At 39.0% G+C, this 21,138-nt stretch overlaps 1 protein-coding gene across 1 annotated transcript in view; it reads right to left on the bottom strand.

The window, feature by feature from the left end:
* The window catches only part of MET (MET proto-oncogene, receptor tyrosine kinase), a 72,581-nt gene that overhangs the window by 45,655 nt on the left and 5,788 nt on the right, over positions 1-21,138 (bottom strand). The window contains exon 2 of the mRNA XM_074827546.1: positions 11,573-11,764. Within this exon, the coding sequence (XP_074683647.1) occupies positions 11,573-11,764 (192 nt within the window). The remainder of the gene's footprint in view (positions 1-11,572; positions 11,765-21,138) is intronic.

Here is a 21,138-nt window from a genome sequence, read left to right as displayed (position 1 = left end):
ATGTTTTCTAGTCCTTTAATTTCAAGTATTTATAAATCAACCATAAAAAATGAAGATGTGTCATTTAGTCAGTCCTGTACACTTAAGAAAGGAGAATTTTATCTACAAGTCCAGGCCTTCAAAAGTCAAAGATATTTCCATTTATTTTCACTTTGGTCCTTCATTTTGAAAGGTAAACTTTACCCTGTGTCAACAGTATCTGGTCTTGATGTACGTGGGGCCATCAGTGTGCAAAGCAATGTCAGGCACAGGTCGTCACTGTGAGCAGTGCTACAGAACCACAAGCGCACGGAACTTGATTCCCAGAGCTGGCGAGGTGGCTATTGCTGCAGACAAGCTCCTTGCAAGATGTGGCTAGGCACCTTGAGGTCTGGCTCCTGCTGATTTCTGCAGGAGCTGGGTCTCCAGGACAGAGCACTCAAAGCACTTTTTAAATGACAGGGAGACCTGGAGGCTTCTTTGGAAGATGCTCCAAAACAGGAGCCTAATTTAGTTGTCCTGAAGCCCCTTTCAGGAGCAAGAGTTCTTTCTCTCTCTCTCTCTCTTTCTCTTGACTTTAGAAGATCTTAGGTAGATTAGTCACACCAGTATGAAATTCCCCCACTAGTCATGTCTCTGCATCTTAAGTTACCTAAATACTTCTGAGAATTTGGGCCTATTCCTGCAAACACACGCTTAACTTTACTACTGTAACTTTGTTGACTTTAATGGGATGAGTCATGGCTGTTAAGCAGAGGCATAAAGCATCTGCAGATTGGGGTGGATATTCGATAGCGAGATTTTATAGGCTCGGGCCTGCAATCCAGAGGGATGTGCGCCCAAATGCGATAGCATCAGGCAACAAAGGCAGAGGATTGTTTACATGAGGGAAGATCATGTTCATGTTTCAAAAGCTGCATCACGTGTAGTTTACTTAAGGAATTTAGATAATCAACATTTGCTGAGAAGTTGAGATTCAATGGAGTTCATTATTTAAAAAGATTGAAGCCATTCTGGAAATAACTTGTATGTCAAATGTTTAATTTTTCACTATAATGAAGCTTTTCTTCTGACTTTGAAGGCAGCATCAGAACAGCTAGGACATTGACTTACACGATTTCACTGGCTTTTCGCATTGCCAAGGTCTTTCAACAAGATGGCTGACTCCAAAACTAGTCTTAGAGATGCTGTAATTACAGCTGATGTTTTGTTGTAATTCAAGACTTAAATAAAATATATGAGCAGTTAATTCATGGCAATAAGTGCTTCATATCCCAGAGGTATTTACAGTTTGGGGTTACAAGAGGCTTTTTTTTCTTTAAAATGAAACTGGCTTTGTTAAAGACTTTGCTATGGGTTTGTTTCACAGTACAGAAAGTGCAGCTTTTAGAAATCAATAAGGTCTGATCATTTTTGGTGATGCAGAAGTATGGTCTCTGACTCAGAGTATTAGGGCATGAGCTCTGTTTTTATATTCAGGACAATGAAAAATAGAATGGACTGTAAAGCTGCATGAAAAAGCTTGATTAATGTTGGCATTATGGGGAGAGGTAGCACCACAGCTGCAAATACCTTTTTAGTTGATCATTAGCCATGTCTCATCTCGAATACCCACTGCTATAAAATGCTAAGAATTCTTTTCTATCATTAATCCAGGCTTCCTCTTATTGCCAAGCATTCTTTCTGATTGAGCCACAGTGTTAACCCTTTAAGCACATCTGTGTTGCAACCTCAGAGCAACACATGAAAATTTGGATCCCATCTCTACAATCTTGGAAAAATTATCCGGTACTTTAAACACTGACTGACCTTTATTTTACTGAGGCTGATAGTTAAATCACCTGCTCAAAGCCCAAGTGAATAGACTTTGACCTCATGACATACAGGGAGCTCAAATTACAGTTCCTAACTCATTTGGGACTATGGAATAAAAGTTTGGAGTTTGCTTAGAACTAACCTACCAGCCTACAGTGCTGCCGTAACAGATACTAGATGCAAAAATGCTCTTTTTGGGCTATATAACTGTGTGGTTTTTGCATGCAGCAGCCCAGTCCTTGAAATTCTATCTTACCTTTATCCAACATAATCCTGAAGGTAAAGGCAATTTGAAGACAGATTCTACAGCAGGAAGAAGAGGCTACTTAGGACTCCAGTGTCTTTCTCAGAAACCTCTGATTTTTATTGTTTGGGACTGGGCTGGTATGCGTACAGCGTGGCTTTGATCTACTGTGGACACACCACCTTACAGGGGCTACTTCTACCGTGCAAATGGTTCAGTACTACAGAAGGATTTCTCTTTACGAAGACTATAAAGTTCTGGTTTGGTTTGGGGTTTTTTTTGGGGGGAGTGGTGTTGGGGTTTTTTTATATTTTAATAATTAATTTAATAATCAAGCATTTCTCCAGAGCATGAGAAATGAAAGTATATCTATGTGCCTGCACTCAAGCAGTTAGGAGAAAGGGAAGGTCCTTCACAGATAAATGATTGACTAAAAGAGAACAAACAGACGTTAGCAGTAAATGCTCAGTCCTTGCAATAGTGAGAAGTCACCAGAGCTGTTCTGCAAGGTGTCTGTGCTGGGATCCATAGTGTTCAACATATCCACAAATGAGTTGGAAAAGTGGTTGAGCGGTCTGGTGACAAAGTTTTCTGATGATCTGAAGGTATTCAAGGTGATAAGGATGAGGACAGACTATGAAGGATGGCAGAAGGACTTTACAAGACAGCATGTCAAGGCAATAAAATGGCAGGTGAAATACAACAAAGAAGATTAATTTCAAGCAGTATATGATAGATAGTTCCATGAAAACATAATCTCACTGCTCAGCAACAGTCAAAAAAACCAAACAAAAACTTAGGAATTATCAGAAAAAGAGAACAAATCAGAAAACATCCTGATGTCATACAAATCATGGTTTGCCCAAACCTTGAATTTTCTGTGCAGTTCTGACTGCCTCATGACAAAAAGTATGTTAAAATGGGAAAAGGTTAAGAGAAGGGTAACAAAGATGATTGAAAGCCCGTAATGAACAATGACTGAGTAGGGTAGGTGTGGAAACGCTATGAAAAAGGTATACAGAATCATGAGTGGGTACAGACTGACCATTTACTCTCTTCTAATAAAAGCACTAAACACCATCAAAAGACAAAAGTGAGAGTCAGGCTCAAAGCAAACAAAAGAGTAAGACTTCCTAGCAATATGTGATGACCTGTGGGATTCCTTGCTGAAGGATGTGAATGCAAGAGGAATACACGTTCAAAGGGAAACTCCACACGTACATGGAAAGAGCTGAACAGACAAAACCCAATAGCTAGGAAATCCCCAGAATGGCAAATAGTTAGAGGCTTGAAGCAAAAGGTATTATGTATGTTGCCTAGGTCCCTAGGTATCCACTTGTCACCACTGTGGCAGACTGAACTAGATGGACCCTTCGTTTAGACCCATGTGGCTCTTCTGATGTTCCTACAAATAACCCTTTCAAGAATCACATTCATTATTAGTAACTACAATCCCAGAAATCCTTTTCAAAGCAAACACAGTATTTGTGTCCCTCTAAGAGAAAAACAAACAAGTATGTGGTCTTTCAGCATATCTCAAAGTACTTCCATGAAGGTAACAGCCAACAGTTAATTAACGAATGAATATACTAATTAATATATCCTTTATACTGGAAGTCAGTGATCACTTATGTCCATGAACATTAAAATAATTCATTTAAATATTCTTTCATTGCCATCAGCTAGTATTAATATTAAGTAAGAAGACTTGACTCTACGTTTGCTTATGCATAATATGCCAAATTAAGACTGTAATAACTTGAGTGAGTTGAAAAACAGCATGCAACAGTTTCTTTTAAAAATCATTCCGATGCTCAGTTCTGCTAGTCAGCAGGATTGAATTACAAATGTTACTGTCTACATGTTGAAATATCTTCTGCAAAAATGAGAGGCCTTCTAAAAGCAATCCTAAGTATCATATTGTTATTTTTTCCCTAGATGTCTGGCAGGTGTAGGCCATTACCCAGCAGAGACAGGCTCAGGGTTAACTTTATTGTGTAACGCCTCAAATGCCCTGGGATATGCAGCATAGCCTTGCAAAGGGCACATATGTAGCTCTCTAAATGCTGTATATCATTCTAATCCATGGAGAGTATAATGGATCTCCTCTGAAGAGTGTAAGCTTTTCTACTCAAACTGAATATTAAAACACGTGTGCTCTCAAAACAGTTATTTGGCACCAGGTGTTGATTTTAATTTGACTATATGGATTTTGCATTATGCACTATGTGATACTTTTTTCTTGGAGCATCAAGATACCTTCTTTACCACAGAAAGAACTGCTATTATAAAACTGTTAAAAGCTGAGCTATAGATATGAAAATGTTACTTATCAAGAGCATGCCACAGTTTTCTGTTGGGTTAAAAATGATAAAGTGGGAAGGACTGCAACTATTCACATTCCTACAAATGCACATCTGCATAGTTTGCATTTAGCCTTAAATAGGTCAGACTGCCAGCACTGAAAAGCCAGGTGAATTGCTGGACCAGAGGCAGGACAGAAGCGGGCACTGAGGACAACCTTTGCAATGACTCCATGGACATCCTATCCCTCTTTCGTCCTGGCTCTGTAAGGTTTAAGGTTTATGCTCAAGTATTTCTTGACCTCCTCGTACTTGCTTCCAATGTGGCTTGCCACTTGCACTGATGGGTTTTGCTACAACTACCTTTGTCTAGTGGGACAGGAACTAGATCAAATGAAGTTTGATCAATTCAAAGATGGGATTGGCTTCCAGTATACTATGGTATAAACTGGATTTGAATGACCATGCTGAAAGATGCAAAGCTCTGTATTTCTTTGCATCAACTCATTTTGCTGATAGGCACCATAGTTTTGAGCCTCAATTCTTGGAGTGGCGAGGCCTTGCCACTTTGCTGTTTGCAAGAGAAGAGAAATGCTGAAGGCTTGGCTCTCTTCTTGCTGAATTCTGGGACAAATTTTTCCAAGCCTTGACTGCAGTTACAAATAAAAAGCAGATGTGATTATTTTTGTCTATACTAATTTCTGTAGCATGCATTATGTTCCCTGGCATGTAATCTATGAAAGCAGCTGTGACACATGCTAATTTCTCTCTTTCCAGGGAAATGAGATGTGTGCTAAAGTTTGGTGTTGGTGTTGGTGTTTGTTTTTAATCATGAGTATTCCTGTGAAATGAGTGTGACTATCAAGTGTTCTGTCTACTTGGATGTGAAAGCCAACAGGCTCATGCTCAGAGTGTGAAAACTTCCCAAACCATTGATCTATGAGAGCTCCATCCCTATTCCTCATCAGACAGAATCAGGGGCACCAAATTAAATGATAAGGCAGCAGGTTAAGGAAACCCCAAAGAAAGCTCTTCATCATTCAAAGCAGAATGAAATTATGGAAGTCATTGTCTCATACCACGCAGGACAAAACAACAAATAATTTCGAAAAACAATAAGCAAAATTGATGGAAAAGAAGTCCATAAAGGACTACTAAATGCCAGATATGGCTGCAATTTCTAGCTCAGGGAATCTCTGGGCCACTGAGTGACAGAAGGAGGAGGGTACCGGGAGAGGTATCACTGTGTGTTTTTACTTGCCTCATACTTCTACTTTATCTGTCTTAGCCCCTGCCAGAGATAGGAACTCTGCTCCTTGAACCTTTATTCTAATCCCACACATCCTTTCTTAGCTGAAAATCTGGTTAAAAATACTGGGATGTAATGGGTCCCTAGAAGAAGTTTTATTACTATTCTGTATTGTTTCATGTCTAACAAGTGCAGAGAGGCCCTGAAGAGGGTGAATGGCCTGTTGTGTGACATGCTCTACTCCAATGAGGCCTATCTGTGCCATCATGCTTTGGTTCTCGTGCCCTAAGCCATTTTCAGTCCAGAATCTGTTCAGACATGACAGTGCGTGACCATGTTTTGCTAATGCTTGGCTTCTCAGCTAGAGCTGGCTCATGTCCAGCTAGATTGGACAGGACTGCAGCCAGCATGTGGCTGACTGCATCTCAGGGTGTATGTATACCCATGGGAAGACCCTTTCCTTACCTCCAGAAGCAAGAGGATGGCTGTCCTACTGCCCCGTGAAGATGAGAGGGCACATGGGGGAGTTCCTCACTCCACACACAGCCCAGTGCTGCCCCACTGCGCACTGAATTTCAGAAGGATGAGATGGCCCTGCTGCCAAAATTGCATCTAAAGAGAGTGGTTGCTCACAGTAGTTGTAAAACGTACAGTGAAAACTTCTCTATCCCTTTCTTCCTCAAGAAGGTCACCAACACCAGTGTGTTTGCTTGGGCTTTACCTCGGTGAGGCCAGCTTCAAGTGTAGGGAGCACATGCAGTATTCTGCTTCAAAACATAGCGTTATGCCAAAAAACAGCCTCTGCATACATCAAGGGCATTGGTCTCTCGTTCATTGTTAAGGCCAGACCAAATGTAAGCTTTTCCATCTTGTAAAGCTTTCCCATATCCCACTCTTCCCAGAGTTATTGGAAAGATTTCCCCTGCCTGAAGAACTTTGCTCTTTTCTTCACCACTCAAAAGTCACTCCCTGAAATAATATTAAGGTCTGGGCAGAAAAAAAAAAAAAATCACTTTGGAACTGAGCAAAAGTAGAAGATATTTTATCTCAATATATCATGGTTTGGTTTTTTTTGACAAACTATAATTTCCCAAAATACTGGCTGCTAATGAAAGTGTCTTTTCCAGTTGTGAGCCATATTCTCAGTGTAGCTTCTTTGGCTTGAGCAGAGTAAGGATGCTTTACACCAGCTGAAAATCTGATTCCTCAACTATAGCAGTGTGACTGGGTGCTGTTTTCTAATTAAATAACCACTGTGAAATACCTGATTCACTTTGCACCCAACAGCTGTACTTTCAGCCTATGTTCCCAGTCACACTCTGAAAACAAGCACAATAAGAAAGGCCGAAACAGCTGCAACTTCTCAACAGAAAAAAAAAAAAAAAAAGAAGAGGTAAAAAAAAGCTTCTTGTCAGGCTCCAGCTTAGGAAGGAAGTAAAACCATTTTTCTTTTCCGTCTCATGCATGTCAGCTGTCTTAGAAAAATTATTACTGCTCTGTTTTGTAACAGAAACTTCACAATATTTGGTAAAATACAAACCCCAATCTCTTCGTGGCCAAATACAGATTTAACATTTCTGATGCAGCCAAAACATACTTAGTATGTGAATGGGCTTCAATTACTCTCCAGGAGAGCTTTGGAATTCACCTCCTGGCCCCAATTTATCCTCCTTAAAAGAACTCATGAATCTTCTGTATTTGGACCATCCAGATCGATTTTATTTTAGTTTTAGATTTTGGCTGAAAGAAATAAACATCTAGTGAAGGAGGCTGTATTTCCTTTCAGTATTAGTGTTTTCCAGAGCTGTTTAAGTGAATAACTCTATTTAATTGAACTAAAAGCACAAACAGAGAACAACAGGTGACTAGTCCTTGGTTGGATAAAACATACCTGCTTTTGCATTCTGAATATTATTGGCTCCTCAGATGACTTTTTTTAAAATAAGCAAAATACAAGCTATATTTTGAGTTGGGTCATTAGCACAGTTTTGATGGGTAATGCCATAAGCTTCAGTGAAATCACTTGTAAAGATAGGAACTATTCATTGCAATATGTCTCTAAATACAACAAACCCCAGAATCAGGTAGCCATCATCTACAGAAAGAAGAACTTTGCTCTCAGAAACTACATGTTAAACCTCCAGTTGACTTTTGCAGCAACGCTGTGCTATAGTTGTGTGATAAAGAGAGAAAAAGGGATGGACATGGAAATAGAGTCAGAGATGAGGGGGCAGTAGGAATGCAGAAAGTGATGAGTAGAAGAAATGCAAAAAGAGGTGGAAAGATGGCAAGAAAAGGAAAAGAGAAAAGAAAAGAAAAGAAAAGAAAAGAAAAGAAAAGAAAAGAAAAGAAAAGAAAAGAAAAGAAAAGAAAAGAAAAGAAAAGAAAAGAAAAGAAAAGAAAAGAAAAGAAAAGAAAAGAGAAAAGAAAAGAAAAGAAAAGAAAAGAAAAGAAAAGAAAAGAAAAGAAAAGAAAAGAAAAGAAAAGAAAAGAAAAGAAAAGAAAAGAAAAGAAAAGAAAAGAAAAGAAAAGAAAAGAAAAAAAAGAATCAAGTGGTTGGCTGCTGATTAAGTATAAACAAGTATAATGGAAGACTATGAGAAACATTTTCAAACAAATTTCTCTCAGGTTGAGTATCAGTCACTTGCTGCTGCAACTACTGGCTTCCACAGCACAGGCTGTAGTTTCAGTTCAATTTAGGTGACATGATCACTTTATTTTAAACACCTTTCCCCGCCCCCCCCCCCAAAATGCTTCATAACAATTACAGGAAACACTAAATTAATACAGCAAATATGTGAATTAAATGTTCGTTACTTTCACCAAGCTGTTTCATATTTGGGTACTTCAGGGTGTGGTTGCCAAAGACAGAGGTACTGTACTACTACTTCTTTTAATCTCACAGATGACTGCTAGTGCTGAAATTTATGTCACAAACTAAATTGTCTAAATATGGTAAGGTTTGGTATTTCAAAGAGGATACAAGATGAACTGGATTCACTGGAAGGGCTGAGCTGATTTTCTAATTTTAGAAACGTACATATGAATATTTTTTTCTTTTGCTTTTAAATAGTTGGCATGAAAATACGTTCACAAGATATTAATACAATATAACCAGTTTTAAAACAGGTTCCCTGATAGGTAGAATTTTGCAACTGGTTTTCTCTGAAAGCATACCTATCTCTGAAGGGATACAGTCAGCTCTGAATAGCTACAAGTTACAAGGGGATTGCACAGGAAAATTCAGTATTTGCACGTACAAAGAGCTAAAAATTTGAGTGCAAATGCCGGTGCAAAAGTAAGGTGCAAAATAAGTGAAAAACTGAGGATTCTTTGCAATATGCCAGTAGACTTGTGAATGAAACAAAAGAGAACATCATTACATTTCTTTGCTAAAACATGTGGGGAAGTGTTTGGGGATATCTTTTTGATAAATTAAGTCATTGTTAGATTATCCTGATTTTTTTTTAACCTATTTTACTTCAGTAATGGTCATTTAATAGCTCAATTTTTAATGATCTCCATCTCATTGCAGTTAATAGCTATATTTCCATAGAAACACAGCAGATCTGCTTTAGTTGGGCATTTGCTAATGAACATGTTTGAAAGCACTTCCCAGATAACTATTAGTGAAAAAAAAAAAGAAAAAAAAGGTTTAATGTAAGTGAACATTAAATTCTGAAAAAAAGCTGTGTCTACAGACCTAGTATTCGTTCCAAGATCATTTAAAGGCAAAAGAAACACTAACCTTTTTATTTGGAGGTAGTGACATTAAAGGTGGTCAGTATGCTTATTCTCCTGCTGGTTGCACCAAACTCTCAGAGAGAGCTCCTACTTATTACAGCATGAGGCCAATGCTGACTTCCCCTTGTAGCTCAAGCCAATCTAATTCAATGATGAGAACATTTCTGCTAATGGCAATGTGCAGTTTACACAATAGCCTTTCTTTTGATCTATAACTGAACCTGAAATGGGAAATGTATCCTGGAAATATTTTAATTGTTCCTTGAGCTGGGCAAATGTCTGAATGGAGTGTGTGGTGCAGGACTTGAATGAATAATTTAAAGAATGTTACAAATAAAAATAATGCTGCCTTGCACTTTTCACCAAACCTTCCTAAAAGCTTTGTGACAGCCCAGAAGAAATGCTGCAAGACAGTAGTTGTTATTAACTGTAGTTTGTAAATAGGGAAATGGCTTCAGAAAGGTTAAATAAATTGCTCATGTTCACTGTGTGAATCAGTATCTACGTTTAAGAACAGAGTGTAGGTTGGTCCTGTGCTCAGTGTGTAGCTCTTAGCATTTGTCTTTCCTGTGCTGAAGACAGACTGCATCTTAAAGTTACCAAGGTCATCATGGGAAGTTCAGTAAAAATGGCAGGGTTGTCACTGAACATTTTGTTAAATACCTGTCTTTTCGGGGGAAAGAGAAACATGATTTTCGTCAGTTTTTCATTTGTTCTTTGTGGTAAATCATTTCGACCTCCTCCCCTGTAGGAGCACTACGGATTTTGCATTATGGGGCAGGTTCTGCGTCCAGTCTGTGCAGAAGACAGAAGTGGAAGTGTAGTATTACCTTTGTCCAGAAAGGGTGCATATACTGGGGACAATATGTAACTGTACTTACTGCATGTGGTAAGGACAGAGAACAAAGGGAAGGGAGAGAAGAAAGGGAAGGCTTGTTTCTATGAAGCTACATGTGCCCAAGTATTTTCTAATGGAAGGTTATGGGAAATGGGAAAACTTTAAGGACACAGCAAATGACAGCCTTCTCATCAGGTTTCAGTTAATGATGATTGGGGGACAACACTACTAACTTTGGTGACTCTCTGTAGCCTACAGAGCAAGAAGGGCCAAAGACTGCAAATACTTCAGGAAGCCCACCAGAAGACAAATAACACTGGCAGAGTAAAAGGACACAGGTCCTTGGATGCAAGAGGGATCTAGGCTGAGATGCACATCCAGGCTGGACTCTGTGGCAGCTGGAGAAGCCAAGCTCTCCAAGCTGGTCACTGTAAGATGACAGGGCTTGAAATAAGATGGGTGAACAGAGGGAGCCCTTGGTGCTTCAAAATATTTTGTCTTCTGATGTTTGATTTTGATTGCCAAGTTTTTAAAACACTGTTGGCTCTATGGGTTAGATTAATTTTGTTAGTCACCTACAAAGAAGTCGTGTAGTATAATCTACCTGTCTAGATTAGTTATGTACTCAGTGGAGGGAGACAGACTTCTTAGGAGGGTGATTTACCATTTATTATGGAAAACCTGTTTAAGAACCGGAAGAATTGCTGTCCAAAAGAACAGAGTGAGACGGGAATGAGCAAGAGCCTGAAAATCTAAAATGCACTTAGAGAAACTTGTAAGTAGGTGGAGGAGGAGCTAATCTCAATTCTACAGCTGTGAGTCATAGGCTATGGGTACATAAGCAAGTAATTTGGTGCCAGAAGAGTGGATCAGTATATAGAAACAACTAATGCTGGAGCTCCTACTTCTACATTATAAGCTGTCTTGGCATTTTACACTGAACTAGGTTTAATCTGATCCTCTAGACCAAACGACCATATGAAGTGTGTATCTGAAGCTATTTGAAGAATCAGTCACTGTTTTGGACCCTTCTGCCCCAACTGGGGTTAGAGCATATTTGATGTGTATCCAAGACAGAGCTTTCAGTTTAGTTTCCTCTGAAAGAAATCTAGTTTGTATGGACCAAAAATGCTCTGTGAACTGAGCCAGCTGGACTAAGTGGAGATCATGGTAGAATTTGCTCCAAAACCATTGCTCCAAACCACAAAGCCCGTGTAAACACTTAATAGGCCGAATGCTCTATTAGGCTCTTTGTTTATATTCCAGAAGCTGTATTTTACTCAGCAATTTCAATTTTCTAATGCCCTGTTAAACTGGGCATTCAACTGCTCCTCACTTTTCACCATCCTGCTAAACTCCAGTATGTTTTTTTATTGTGAAGTTGTCATAGTAATACTTACCTGCATGAAGCGGCCCTCCGAAGTTCCCAGATTAGCAATGGTAAGGTTCTCTTTGGTGAAGACAGATATTGAAGTTAACAGGACACTGTTGAACTGGCCCATGAACAAGTCAACCCTCTGCAAAGGAGTGGTAACTTCTAAGCGATATTCATCATCTTGTGCTCTGCAGTATGAAGCATTTCTTGAAAAAGCCTGTTTGAAAATGAAGTACAGATGAGTACTGTCTTTATGAGTAGGAATAGATCTTTGTCAGAGTGAAGTCATTTAGCACAAATGCATTTGACCAAAAGTATTTTAAAATGTTTCAAACTTAATTGCTTCATCAGTTATGATGTTCCACGAGGAAGGCAACGACTCTTAATGTTATGGGAATGTTTCTTTTAACTTTATTTTATCCTGTCTGTTGGAAATAAGACATAGGGTCTTTATCTAACCACACGATATGTGTATAAGCACATATATCAACATAACCTTTCTCTTAGTGACTTCTGTATTGCTGCTTCTCCAAGGGTCTCAGAGTTCTTTGAGTGCAGAGCCTGCCTAGTGACAGACCTGCTTCTAAAACAGAGATTCCTAGAAAATGATTCTCTAAAAACACTGTGCTTCTTTTAACCCTTTTTTTTTTTGCATTAAAATAACAATTTCCAGTATTCTTCTCCTTCTATTCTCTTTTCACCACTTTCTTCAGTGATAAGACAGAAAAGGGGAGAAAAAGATGGAGAATGAGAAAAGGGAGATAAGCCAGGATAAATATGTTTCTGATTGTAGATTTAAACGAAACTATGGGGAATTCAGCCTTTTACAATTACTTAGGCTACTGTATTGATCATCTCTGGCTCATGCACTATTTTGTCCAATGTTTATATGTTATGAGTGCACTATAATAGTTGCTGCCTTTGCAGGATTTTTTCTTCCAGTTTGGGAATAGAGATTACATGTTTTTCATTTTCATTGGAAAAATTCTTGAACAATACACTTTACCTTATCTCTCGAGAAGAATATAACCTGCTGTCCTGACAATCCAATAGTAATCTATTAACTGATAATTCCATTACTATTGAAACTACATCATCTGTTTTGGTGAGATTGTACAGATAACAACTGGGAACCCCCTGAAGGATCTCTAACCATTTTAAATTTGGAAGTCATCTAGCATGTTTCCACTGTCACGTACTTTATGAATAAACATGTAGGGAGACTATAAAGGATCTTATGGTGGTTCCATAAGATCCTCTGTTGACATCAACAGAGAGCTTCATTCTTCCTAATTTTTTTATTGGTTTGCTGTTGTTACAAACATGTTTTAAAAAATTCTTTTAAAAAGCTTGAATTAAACTGTTTAAAGACAGTCTTTCCACTAAATTCAATAGATCTGGATCATACCCTTAAAGAACATGTAAGAGTAAAATTTTATTTTCTTGTTTTCTAGATTCAGATGTTTCTCTCTCAAATTACTATGAGAAAGCAAGCAATGAACCAAGAATTTCTTGCTGGCTTAACTCTGGTGAAATCTGGAAAAAAACCCAAGGCACTGAAAATGCTATTAACAAAATGTTCAACCTAATAGCTCAGTCCTTTGATGTTGAATTGTAACATTTCTGAACTGTGTACAGCAACAGCACTGTTGGGTGAAGCTTTCTCTGATCCCTAGGAGTTCCAATCAGCACTGGTGCCAGCTTTTCTCCAGGTGCCCTGTAAATTTAGTGTATCACTTCGGTAAAAACCTGTGTAAGACCAAACAAGAGCAACTGAAATCTCCTGCAGTGCCTTAACGATACAGAAAGAGGGCTTCTAGATTAGATCCGATATAGCAGTGACATAACAGTTTGGTTATCCACATGCTAAAGGGTTTGCTGTACTAGTTTTGGTATTAACTGTTAATGCATGGTGTGTTTTGCTCAGCAGGAACTGAACTAATACTTCGCACTAGGAACACTGAATACACTTTAAATATTTTTTAACCCAGTATGTGACTGGGTTAAATCATCAAGGGACAAATTTAGCTTTTCTTTGTTTTGGCCACCAAACAAGCTAAAAGCTTTATTCTTTTGCACTCATATCCTACCCAGTCTAAAAGTATTTCTGAAACATCTGTGCAAAGATTACTCATACAACGAGTATGAATAGTTCAAGTGCAGAAAGATGTACAGTTTTCATGCTTTTTGAAATAAGGCAGATTTCTGAATTTATCCTCCCCCAACTTGGGATCTCTGCTCTTTGCTGTAACTCCTTTTTTTCCATAAGCAAATGACTTTGGGGAGAAATGTTTCTGTGCTAACCTTAAAAAAGTATCTCCTCCTGTGTAGTCATCTCAACACAATTTGTACATCCCAACACGCCTCATGAAACCCTGTTCAAGCTCTTTTTAACAAGTGGCTAGATTTTCCTGCTTGCCCCAACACCTTTCCTAGCTTCCCTGAAGTCAGTTCAGCCACAAAGTCAGTTCAGCCTTCCTTAGAGATGTCGTCATTTTGGGTATCTGCCCAAGAACCTGCAGATTGTTCCACATATGGCTCTCTTACAAAACCTGGTGCTTCATAGATTAACCATAATGTAAGGTTAGCTGTTTAAGAAATAGGAAGGCTTTGATCTTTGAGTAGAAATGCAGAGATTAAAAGGCTACTTAGAAAACTAAAGGAAGATTGATAACATGGAAAACTTCAGCAAAGAAGCTGCTTTAAATTAACTCTTTGAAGCCTGAATCTCTCCCTCCCTCCCTCCCTCCCTCTCTGTCAATATACATGTAAGTATCCATTTGGCTGTCAATGTGGAAAAATAACTGATGTCAGATGATGCACTCTGGATATTATGCCAAGTTGCAGTGACAAATCACACAACTATTGAAATGGGCAATTAGAGCGGGTAACTGCTTGGGTCCCACTATATTGCTTCTCTTGTGGGAGGAGAGGTGCCAATTGCATGTGTGATTCATAGGGAGGGCTTTGTGAAGCTGGTGTAGGTGTGCCACTGGAATGCAATGAGGTGTGGGCAAGCCCTGCCTTTCAGCCATGTCCAGAAGGGTAGAAGATAATCAATGCTATCTTATTTGTTCACAGGGGAAGTTGTGGTGTTTCAGAATTTACTCTGATTCAGTTCACAGAAGACAAATGTGCGAAAAAAGTCTCTAGACATGTTGAGCTGGGCTATCAGCAGTTGTTGCTGTTTGGCAGTTAACTGATGATTTACATATCATAGTCAGTGGGCATAAAAAGAATATTTCAGACAGAGTTGCACATCAGAAGCCAAAAGTGCAAAGCAGGGAGGAAATCTTAAAGCCACTAATGAAAATCTCAAAAAAATACCCAGTTAGGTCAGCATCAGAACCGATCATAGAGTCTAGTCTTTAGTCTGAATACTAGACTTAGGGGAAAAAAAAAATGTAAATTTTAACCAAAGACTTTTTGTGAGCTTTTCTGTTATTTGCGGCGACTGCAATTTGGAGGAACACTCCTCCAGGCTCGTCCTTCTAGAGCTGGCCAAAACCTGTTCTTAGTTAAGTGCAGTGCTCAATTAGAAAGTGCTATTATGTATAATGTCTCGATGTTATGTTTAATGTCTTGAATAAACTAGAAATTAATGACTTAATCACTGTAGAACATCTCATACTGTATTGTGAGTGATTTGGAGGACATCATTAAAATTAAATTTTAATTTGACAAATTGGAGAAATGGTCTGACAGTAACTAGGTAAAATTTCCTAGTGTCAACTGTAAAATACTACAGATATGAAGAAGAACTCAAGTGAAAATAGGAATAAGCAGCAGTCTTATTTTATGCTGCTTTGTTTATATGACTTTTAACTTGTTGGTTGCCTGGAATCAAATTCCTAAGCATCAACTTTTGTTTTCTGCTATGGATCCCGGGAGTCTCCCTGAAGAGAAGTGGGCACCCATGAGTGCTGACATTTCTCCTTTGAGCATTTCCATGGCATAACATGGAGCAGGGGGAAACGAGCTACTGCTAAATGAGCTGAATCCTGATATCTGCAAATGGAAAAAATCCTTTTTCAAAGAGACTGCTATAGAGTGAATGAATAGATGACTCTACGTAACAAATTGATTCCCAGGACAATTAAAAACAGAGAGGGTGTATGAGTTGCTTATCTCTTCTCTTGTGGAGGTCAGTGAATTAAGATGAATAATTAAACTACAGTTTTCAGGACTGTGTCCTGTTAGAATCAAGCATACAACAGTGAAGAATTTACACATGTACAGCAGACTGAACAGAGAGAGTAACTGTGAGGAACACAGAAGAAACTTATCAGATTTTCCTCTCTAAAGTTTCTTGTGTGTTTTTCACCAACACAGTTTTGCTGTTCTGTAATGCATTTGAATTTTCTGGGTAGTTTGCAGTACTTCAGGTGAAATATAAGAAGTGAAATTCTGGCCCCAATAACTCAGTGAAGCCAGGGTGTTGCCTTAAGAGGATGAGTGATTTGATCATCATGTTGGAGGTCTGTTAGAGGGCTGGAGTTAGAACCTGTATTGTCTGTTTCCCAGTCCCATCTAAATAAAAGTGAGGGACATTATAAATTTGGCCTATCATTGTTATCTTTGAAAGGAATTACCCCGTAAATTTCATAAACCTCATAAATCCTCCCAGCTGTCACACACCAGTCTTTTTAATTCTGGACTCAGTTAGAGATGACTACTAAGATCCTTGTATTTATAGCTCTTTGACAAAATGGGGAGAGGAGAAAAATAACCAGGACAAACTTTCTGGCTTCTGGCACATTTACAGACTCTGTTCACTTCATGCCTTCTTCTGCCAGTTCCCTTGGCAAAGGGACTACCTCCCTCCTCCTTTCCCACGTGGTTTCATGCCATAGCTGGTGAATAAAGTGTAATGGAGAAGAGGAGAACTATATAAATAGCTTTCTACTATGCTATCACAAAGGAATATTTTTTCCTCTGCAATTTGCAAGACAGAAGGTTTGTGAAATGGACAAAATTTTACTACGAGCAATTCTAAAAGGTCACAGTCATATTAATTGTTCTCACTATACACAACCGTCACAGGGTGTCTGAATTCTTTACAGTTATGAGCATATTCAACAATGATACACAGAAAAAATATGGACACATTTATTTTTTGAAAGTAATTGACCAGAAAAGAATCTCTTGTGAACAGACTCCAGTGCTGTACAACAAGCAGAAGAGAAGCCAGCCAGAATTGAGGAACATGAGAAACAGCTTTTGCCAACATGATCAACTGCAAGTCCACAGCGAGACTCCTCACCTGCTGGGTCAGTGTAACTGCAGTGTGAGTTCCCAAAACTTGCTTCTGCATTTTGAAGAGAAGTAACTGTAGGTAACTAAATAGTGTTGGCCATACATCAGTACTAATCATATGTACTGTTCAATAGCAGGCCAAATGAACATGAATACTGTTCCTTATTGGCATCAAGATTACATTACATTCATATTCTCCCATGTCACTTTCTTTATCAAATATTATCAATTAAGAGATTGGGTCTTTTGTATTGAACTATTGCACATATTCGTATTGATAGGGTCAGTAAGTCCTTGGAAAGAGGTATCCCAAAGGGACGAGTCAGCAGGGACTGCACGGAAGCCAGACTAGAGCAGTCTGCAGGGGATACACAGTGTGTACCCCACCTGCTGCTCTCACAGCACAGAAAGACAGCTAATTTCCATATTAATGTGGCGGTGATAGGTACTAGGTATGCTGAATTTCTCTTTCTTCTTCAAGCCCTATTTTGTCAAACAACTAACTTGATCTTCCCAAGAACTCCATGTTCTTGGGAAGTGGAACATAAATCACTCAGAAGTCGTATCACAAGAGAAAAGTATTTGAAAACACAGTATTAAAAATGCTATGTGCTTTGTAAAACAGATTTCCACACAGTAGCACCAGCCACCATTCATTACCAAGCACTTCTTGTATTCCTAAGGAAAGGAAAAATGAGTAATAAATGGAACAGCTCAGTTTTGCTAGTGGACATAAATTTATGTGCTAAACAATTCCCATAGAAGCAGATCCATTGTGCTTCTGATTTCTTCTTGACCAGTGAAAGACAACTCAAGGGTGTAGGTGCTGTGAACTCAGTCTGGCATTCACAGAGAAGTGAACACATCTGGGGCAGGGGACCAGGTTCTCCTGTTTCTAAGAACTGCTGAAGCACTGAAGCTTTATTTCAAAAGGTAAAAGATTTTTCCTCTTTTTGTTTTAAACAAGTAATTGTTTCCCTCTTCTTCCTTCCTCCTCTTCCCAATATTCCTCATGTATTTGAAAGAAATTCAGAATTTTTTTATAAAATACAGGAGAAATATGTTCCCTTTCTGAGAATACACTTTTCAAATCTCAATTGCAAAGTAGGAAACTTGAAGAAAAAGCAAGCAACTGGAAACACTCCTTTAAGATGGAAGCAATCAAGCAATCCTAACTACACAGTGGCCACTACTATGTGTTGCTACTGCCTTGAGATTGTCTGAGTTACACAGGAAACTAACCCTTCAAAATACCACTTGTTGCAAAATAAGGAACAATTTAGAGGGCATTACTGAAGGATTAATTATCTTTAAGCTAAACTTTCAACTTCAAGGACTTGATGAGATCTCACTGAAGTCAATGGAAAGATTACACATTATTTTTATGACCCCTAAAGAAAGAGAAATTTTTTAAAGAACTCCATTGATGTAAAATTTTACATAGTATCATCCCACTATTAATACTTGTTGTTTTGATCTACTTCACTGCTAAAATGAGAGGGGGGAAGTACTGATGTTCCACTTAAGGTAATAGGTAAAAAGACGTTCATGTTAAATGTAATTAGTTAATACAAATTAAGATGACTACATGTTCTATTGTCAAGATCATTCAAAGAGTTATTTGCTTTTGTCATTGAACAGTGCTGCATTAGTTCTCATAATTTGGTTAGTGCATTAGCAGTAAGTAAATCCTATTGATTCTGCAGATAAAATGGACCTAAGTAATCTTTGTATTTTGCTGATTTCCCTTAACATTTAACTCAGTATACAGATTATCAAAGGAGAGGTGTTGACTAATTACACATTTTGAAGAAATAAAATAATGCATCAGAGATGTGTGGATAAATGCAGTTCTGCTGTACATTTGTAGTGTACATCAGGTGCATTTTTCATGTAAGTTATTTACATGGAAGATGTGATGAAATAGAAAAGCTGTGAATTCCAAGTAGACCAGTTAGCCTAAAGTAATGCTGAGCGTGGGGACTCTTATTCCAAGATAACATTACACAACAACTGCATGTCTAGCCAAAACAGTGGTGCAAGAGATGTGTGGGATAGAAAGGAGTCCAGAAAGTAGAAGAAAATCATGCAATTTGCCCTAATTTCCACAGGCTGTGTATAAAAACATCTGCCTTAAGAAAATGAAGCTCTCATTATCACTTCCCCCAGATCATTCCTCCTCTAACATCTCATTGTTTTCACCCACTCCATAGACAGTGCAAGTAATATTTCTTTGTGACATACAATTGCTTTCTGAACCATTTATGCCATGGATCTTCTTTCATAACTTTTTTTTTTTTTTTTAATTTACTGTGGGATTTGACTCTGGTTTTACCTGTATGTTTGGAAATGAGGAGTAATTCCACTATGATGTGAAAGCTGTCTGAGATCAGAAACCCACATGCCACTTAGAAAGTTCAAGTAACACAACACTCTGCTGGATAATAACTACCTACTGTTGCTTTAGTGAGCAATAATGACAGCAATATGTGGTCCTGAGTCAGAACGAGTAAGTAGAGAAACTGCTGAGGTAAGGTTGGTGCTGAGTGAGCTGAAAGGCAGATGTCTGCTTTGTCAGGATTTATGTGTCTCTCCATCATTTGGCAGCAGAACCTGAGGAAAATTCATTGCTTACTTAGATGTCTCAACTACCTACCAAAGCCAGGTGGGATGAACCCAGGACTTAGATCTGAATGCAGTGCACTGCAGAATCAGCTTCTCTTTCTCTGGAACATGGCATTGTTTATAAAGAAATCCAAGCAGATCTTTCAGGAGGGGCTGACACGGTCCCATTGCAGAATAGCCATCAGCAGACCAGACAGGACCTTAATCTGGGGCAGAGGAGCCTTAGAATTTGGTCTTGAACCCAGGAAAAGAGGCTTAGATCCAAATATTACACATCTCTAGTGAGTGTCCTTAATGTTACATACCTGCTAGTCTACATTCTGGACATCTCTCCCTATGGGACTGTAAAGATTTTCAGATTTGCAAGGTTACATAGGATAAGAAAATTATTCTTTGTCCAGTTCTAGTCTTTAGAGTTATTTAAGGGCCTTCAGAAACTCTGAGACATAAAAATCACATGACCAGATATCCATGTTAAAAAAAAAAAATAAAATACTTTCTGCCTGAAATGATTTCTGTGCAATTCCGGGGAAAATGAGCAGAGTGACTCTTCTACACTAATAACCAATAGGGAACCCTGTCTTCAGTGGAAGAATTTGATTAAAAAGTCTGGAAATGGAACATTATTAGTAACTCTGGCAGTGCCCTTTGCAGAAAATGGTATTTTAACGGATACCATTTTTTCACAGAGAAATGCAGCTTTCATCGAGAAGATGATAAAACACCAAGCAGCAGCACTGGGAGGCAAACAGAGACAGGCCCCTAACAGGACATCAGAAGGAAAACTGTAGTTCTTGCAGCACTCGGGGACTAACAGGTCGGCCCTCAAACTCCATAGCTCCTGGGGTTCTGAAGAGTCTGCAAAGATATCTACCACTCAGAGTGGTGTGGTACTTTCCAAAGAAACTCCCTGACCTTTTTCCTTACCTTGCCTTTTTCTTGGGAATTCCTTGTGACGGTGTCCATGTGGCCAGTCCCAGGGACAGAACAGCCCTTACCTCTATAGCTATGTGTCTGCTGAATCTGGCTCAGCCTGAGATAGCCATACCCATACCCATACCTATGCTCATACCATACCCCCTACACACTCACACCTGTATCTCTACGTGTACCCATACCCATGCCTTCCTCATATGCAGCTTAACTGGAGTTCATACTCTTCCTGCAATCCCTTACACCACGCTACTTGTTCTAGTCAGGTCTTGCATGGCCAGGTGGGTAGATGGCCACGTACCTAATGGTGGAGGGGAGCTGGATGGTGAGCACACCCTGCCTTGCAGTCCACCATACAGGGCACAATGGTGACCCTCAAGGTACCACCTGGGTTTTCAGCAGACAGGCAGTGAGCACAGAACAGGAACGTGGATGCAGCCTGTCACCTTACTACTATGGTTTAAGCCTGTTTTAAAGGGTGTCAGTGCACACTGCCCATCAGCCAGTCCCTCTTCATTTATTCTTCTGAGACATCAGAACCCCACAGAGAAGCTTGCAAAAAATCTGTATGTATGGGAGCAGGCTTTGTGCCCAGACAGAGTGCTATATGCCATTTGATTGAGCATTTTCAGAGGAATAAATGACTGAACCAATCCAATGGATTCTGGTGCCTGACTTTTAGGGAAAATATTCAGGCACATTCTACTCACAATATAAAAAACATTTCCTCCATGCTGTGAGATTATCTAAATAAGCCACATCAACCCTTCCTAATCA

The sequence above is a fragment of the Strix aluco genome, chromosome 5 (genome assembly GCF_031877795.1).
Source record: "Strix aluco isolate bStrAlu1 chromosome 5, bStrAlu1.hap1, whole genome shotgun sequence".
NCBI classification, from domain to species: Eukaryota; Metazoa; Chordata; class Aves; order Strigiformes; family Strigidae; genus Strix; species Strix aluco.
The sequence above is the reverse complement of the archived record's forward strand: the minus strand, read 5'-3'. Positions and strand labels throughout refer to the sequence as shown.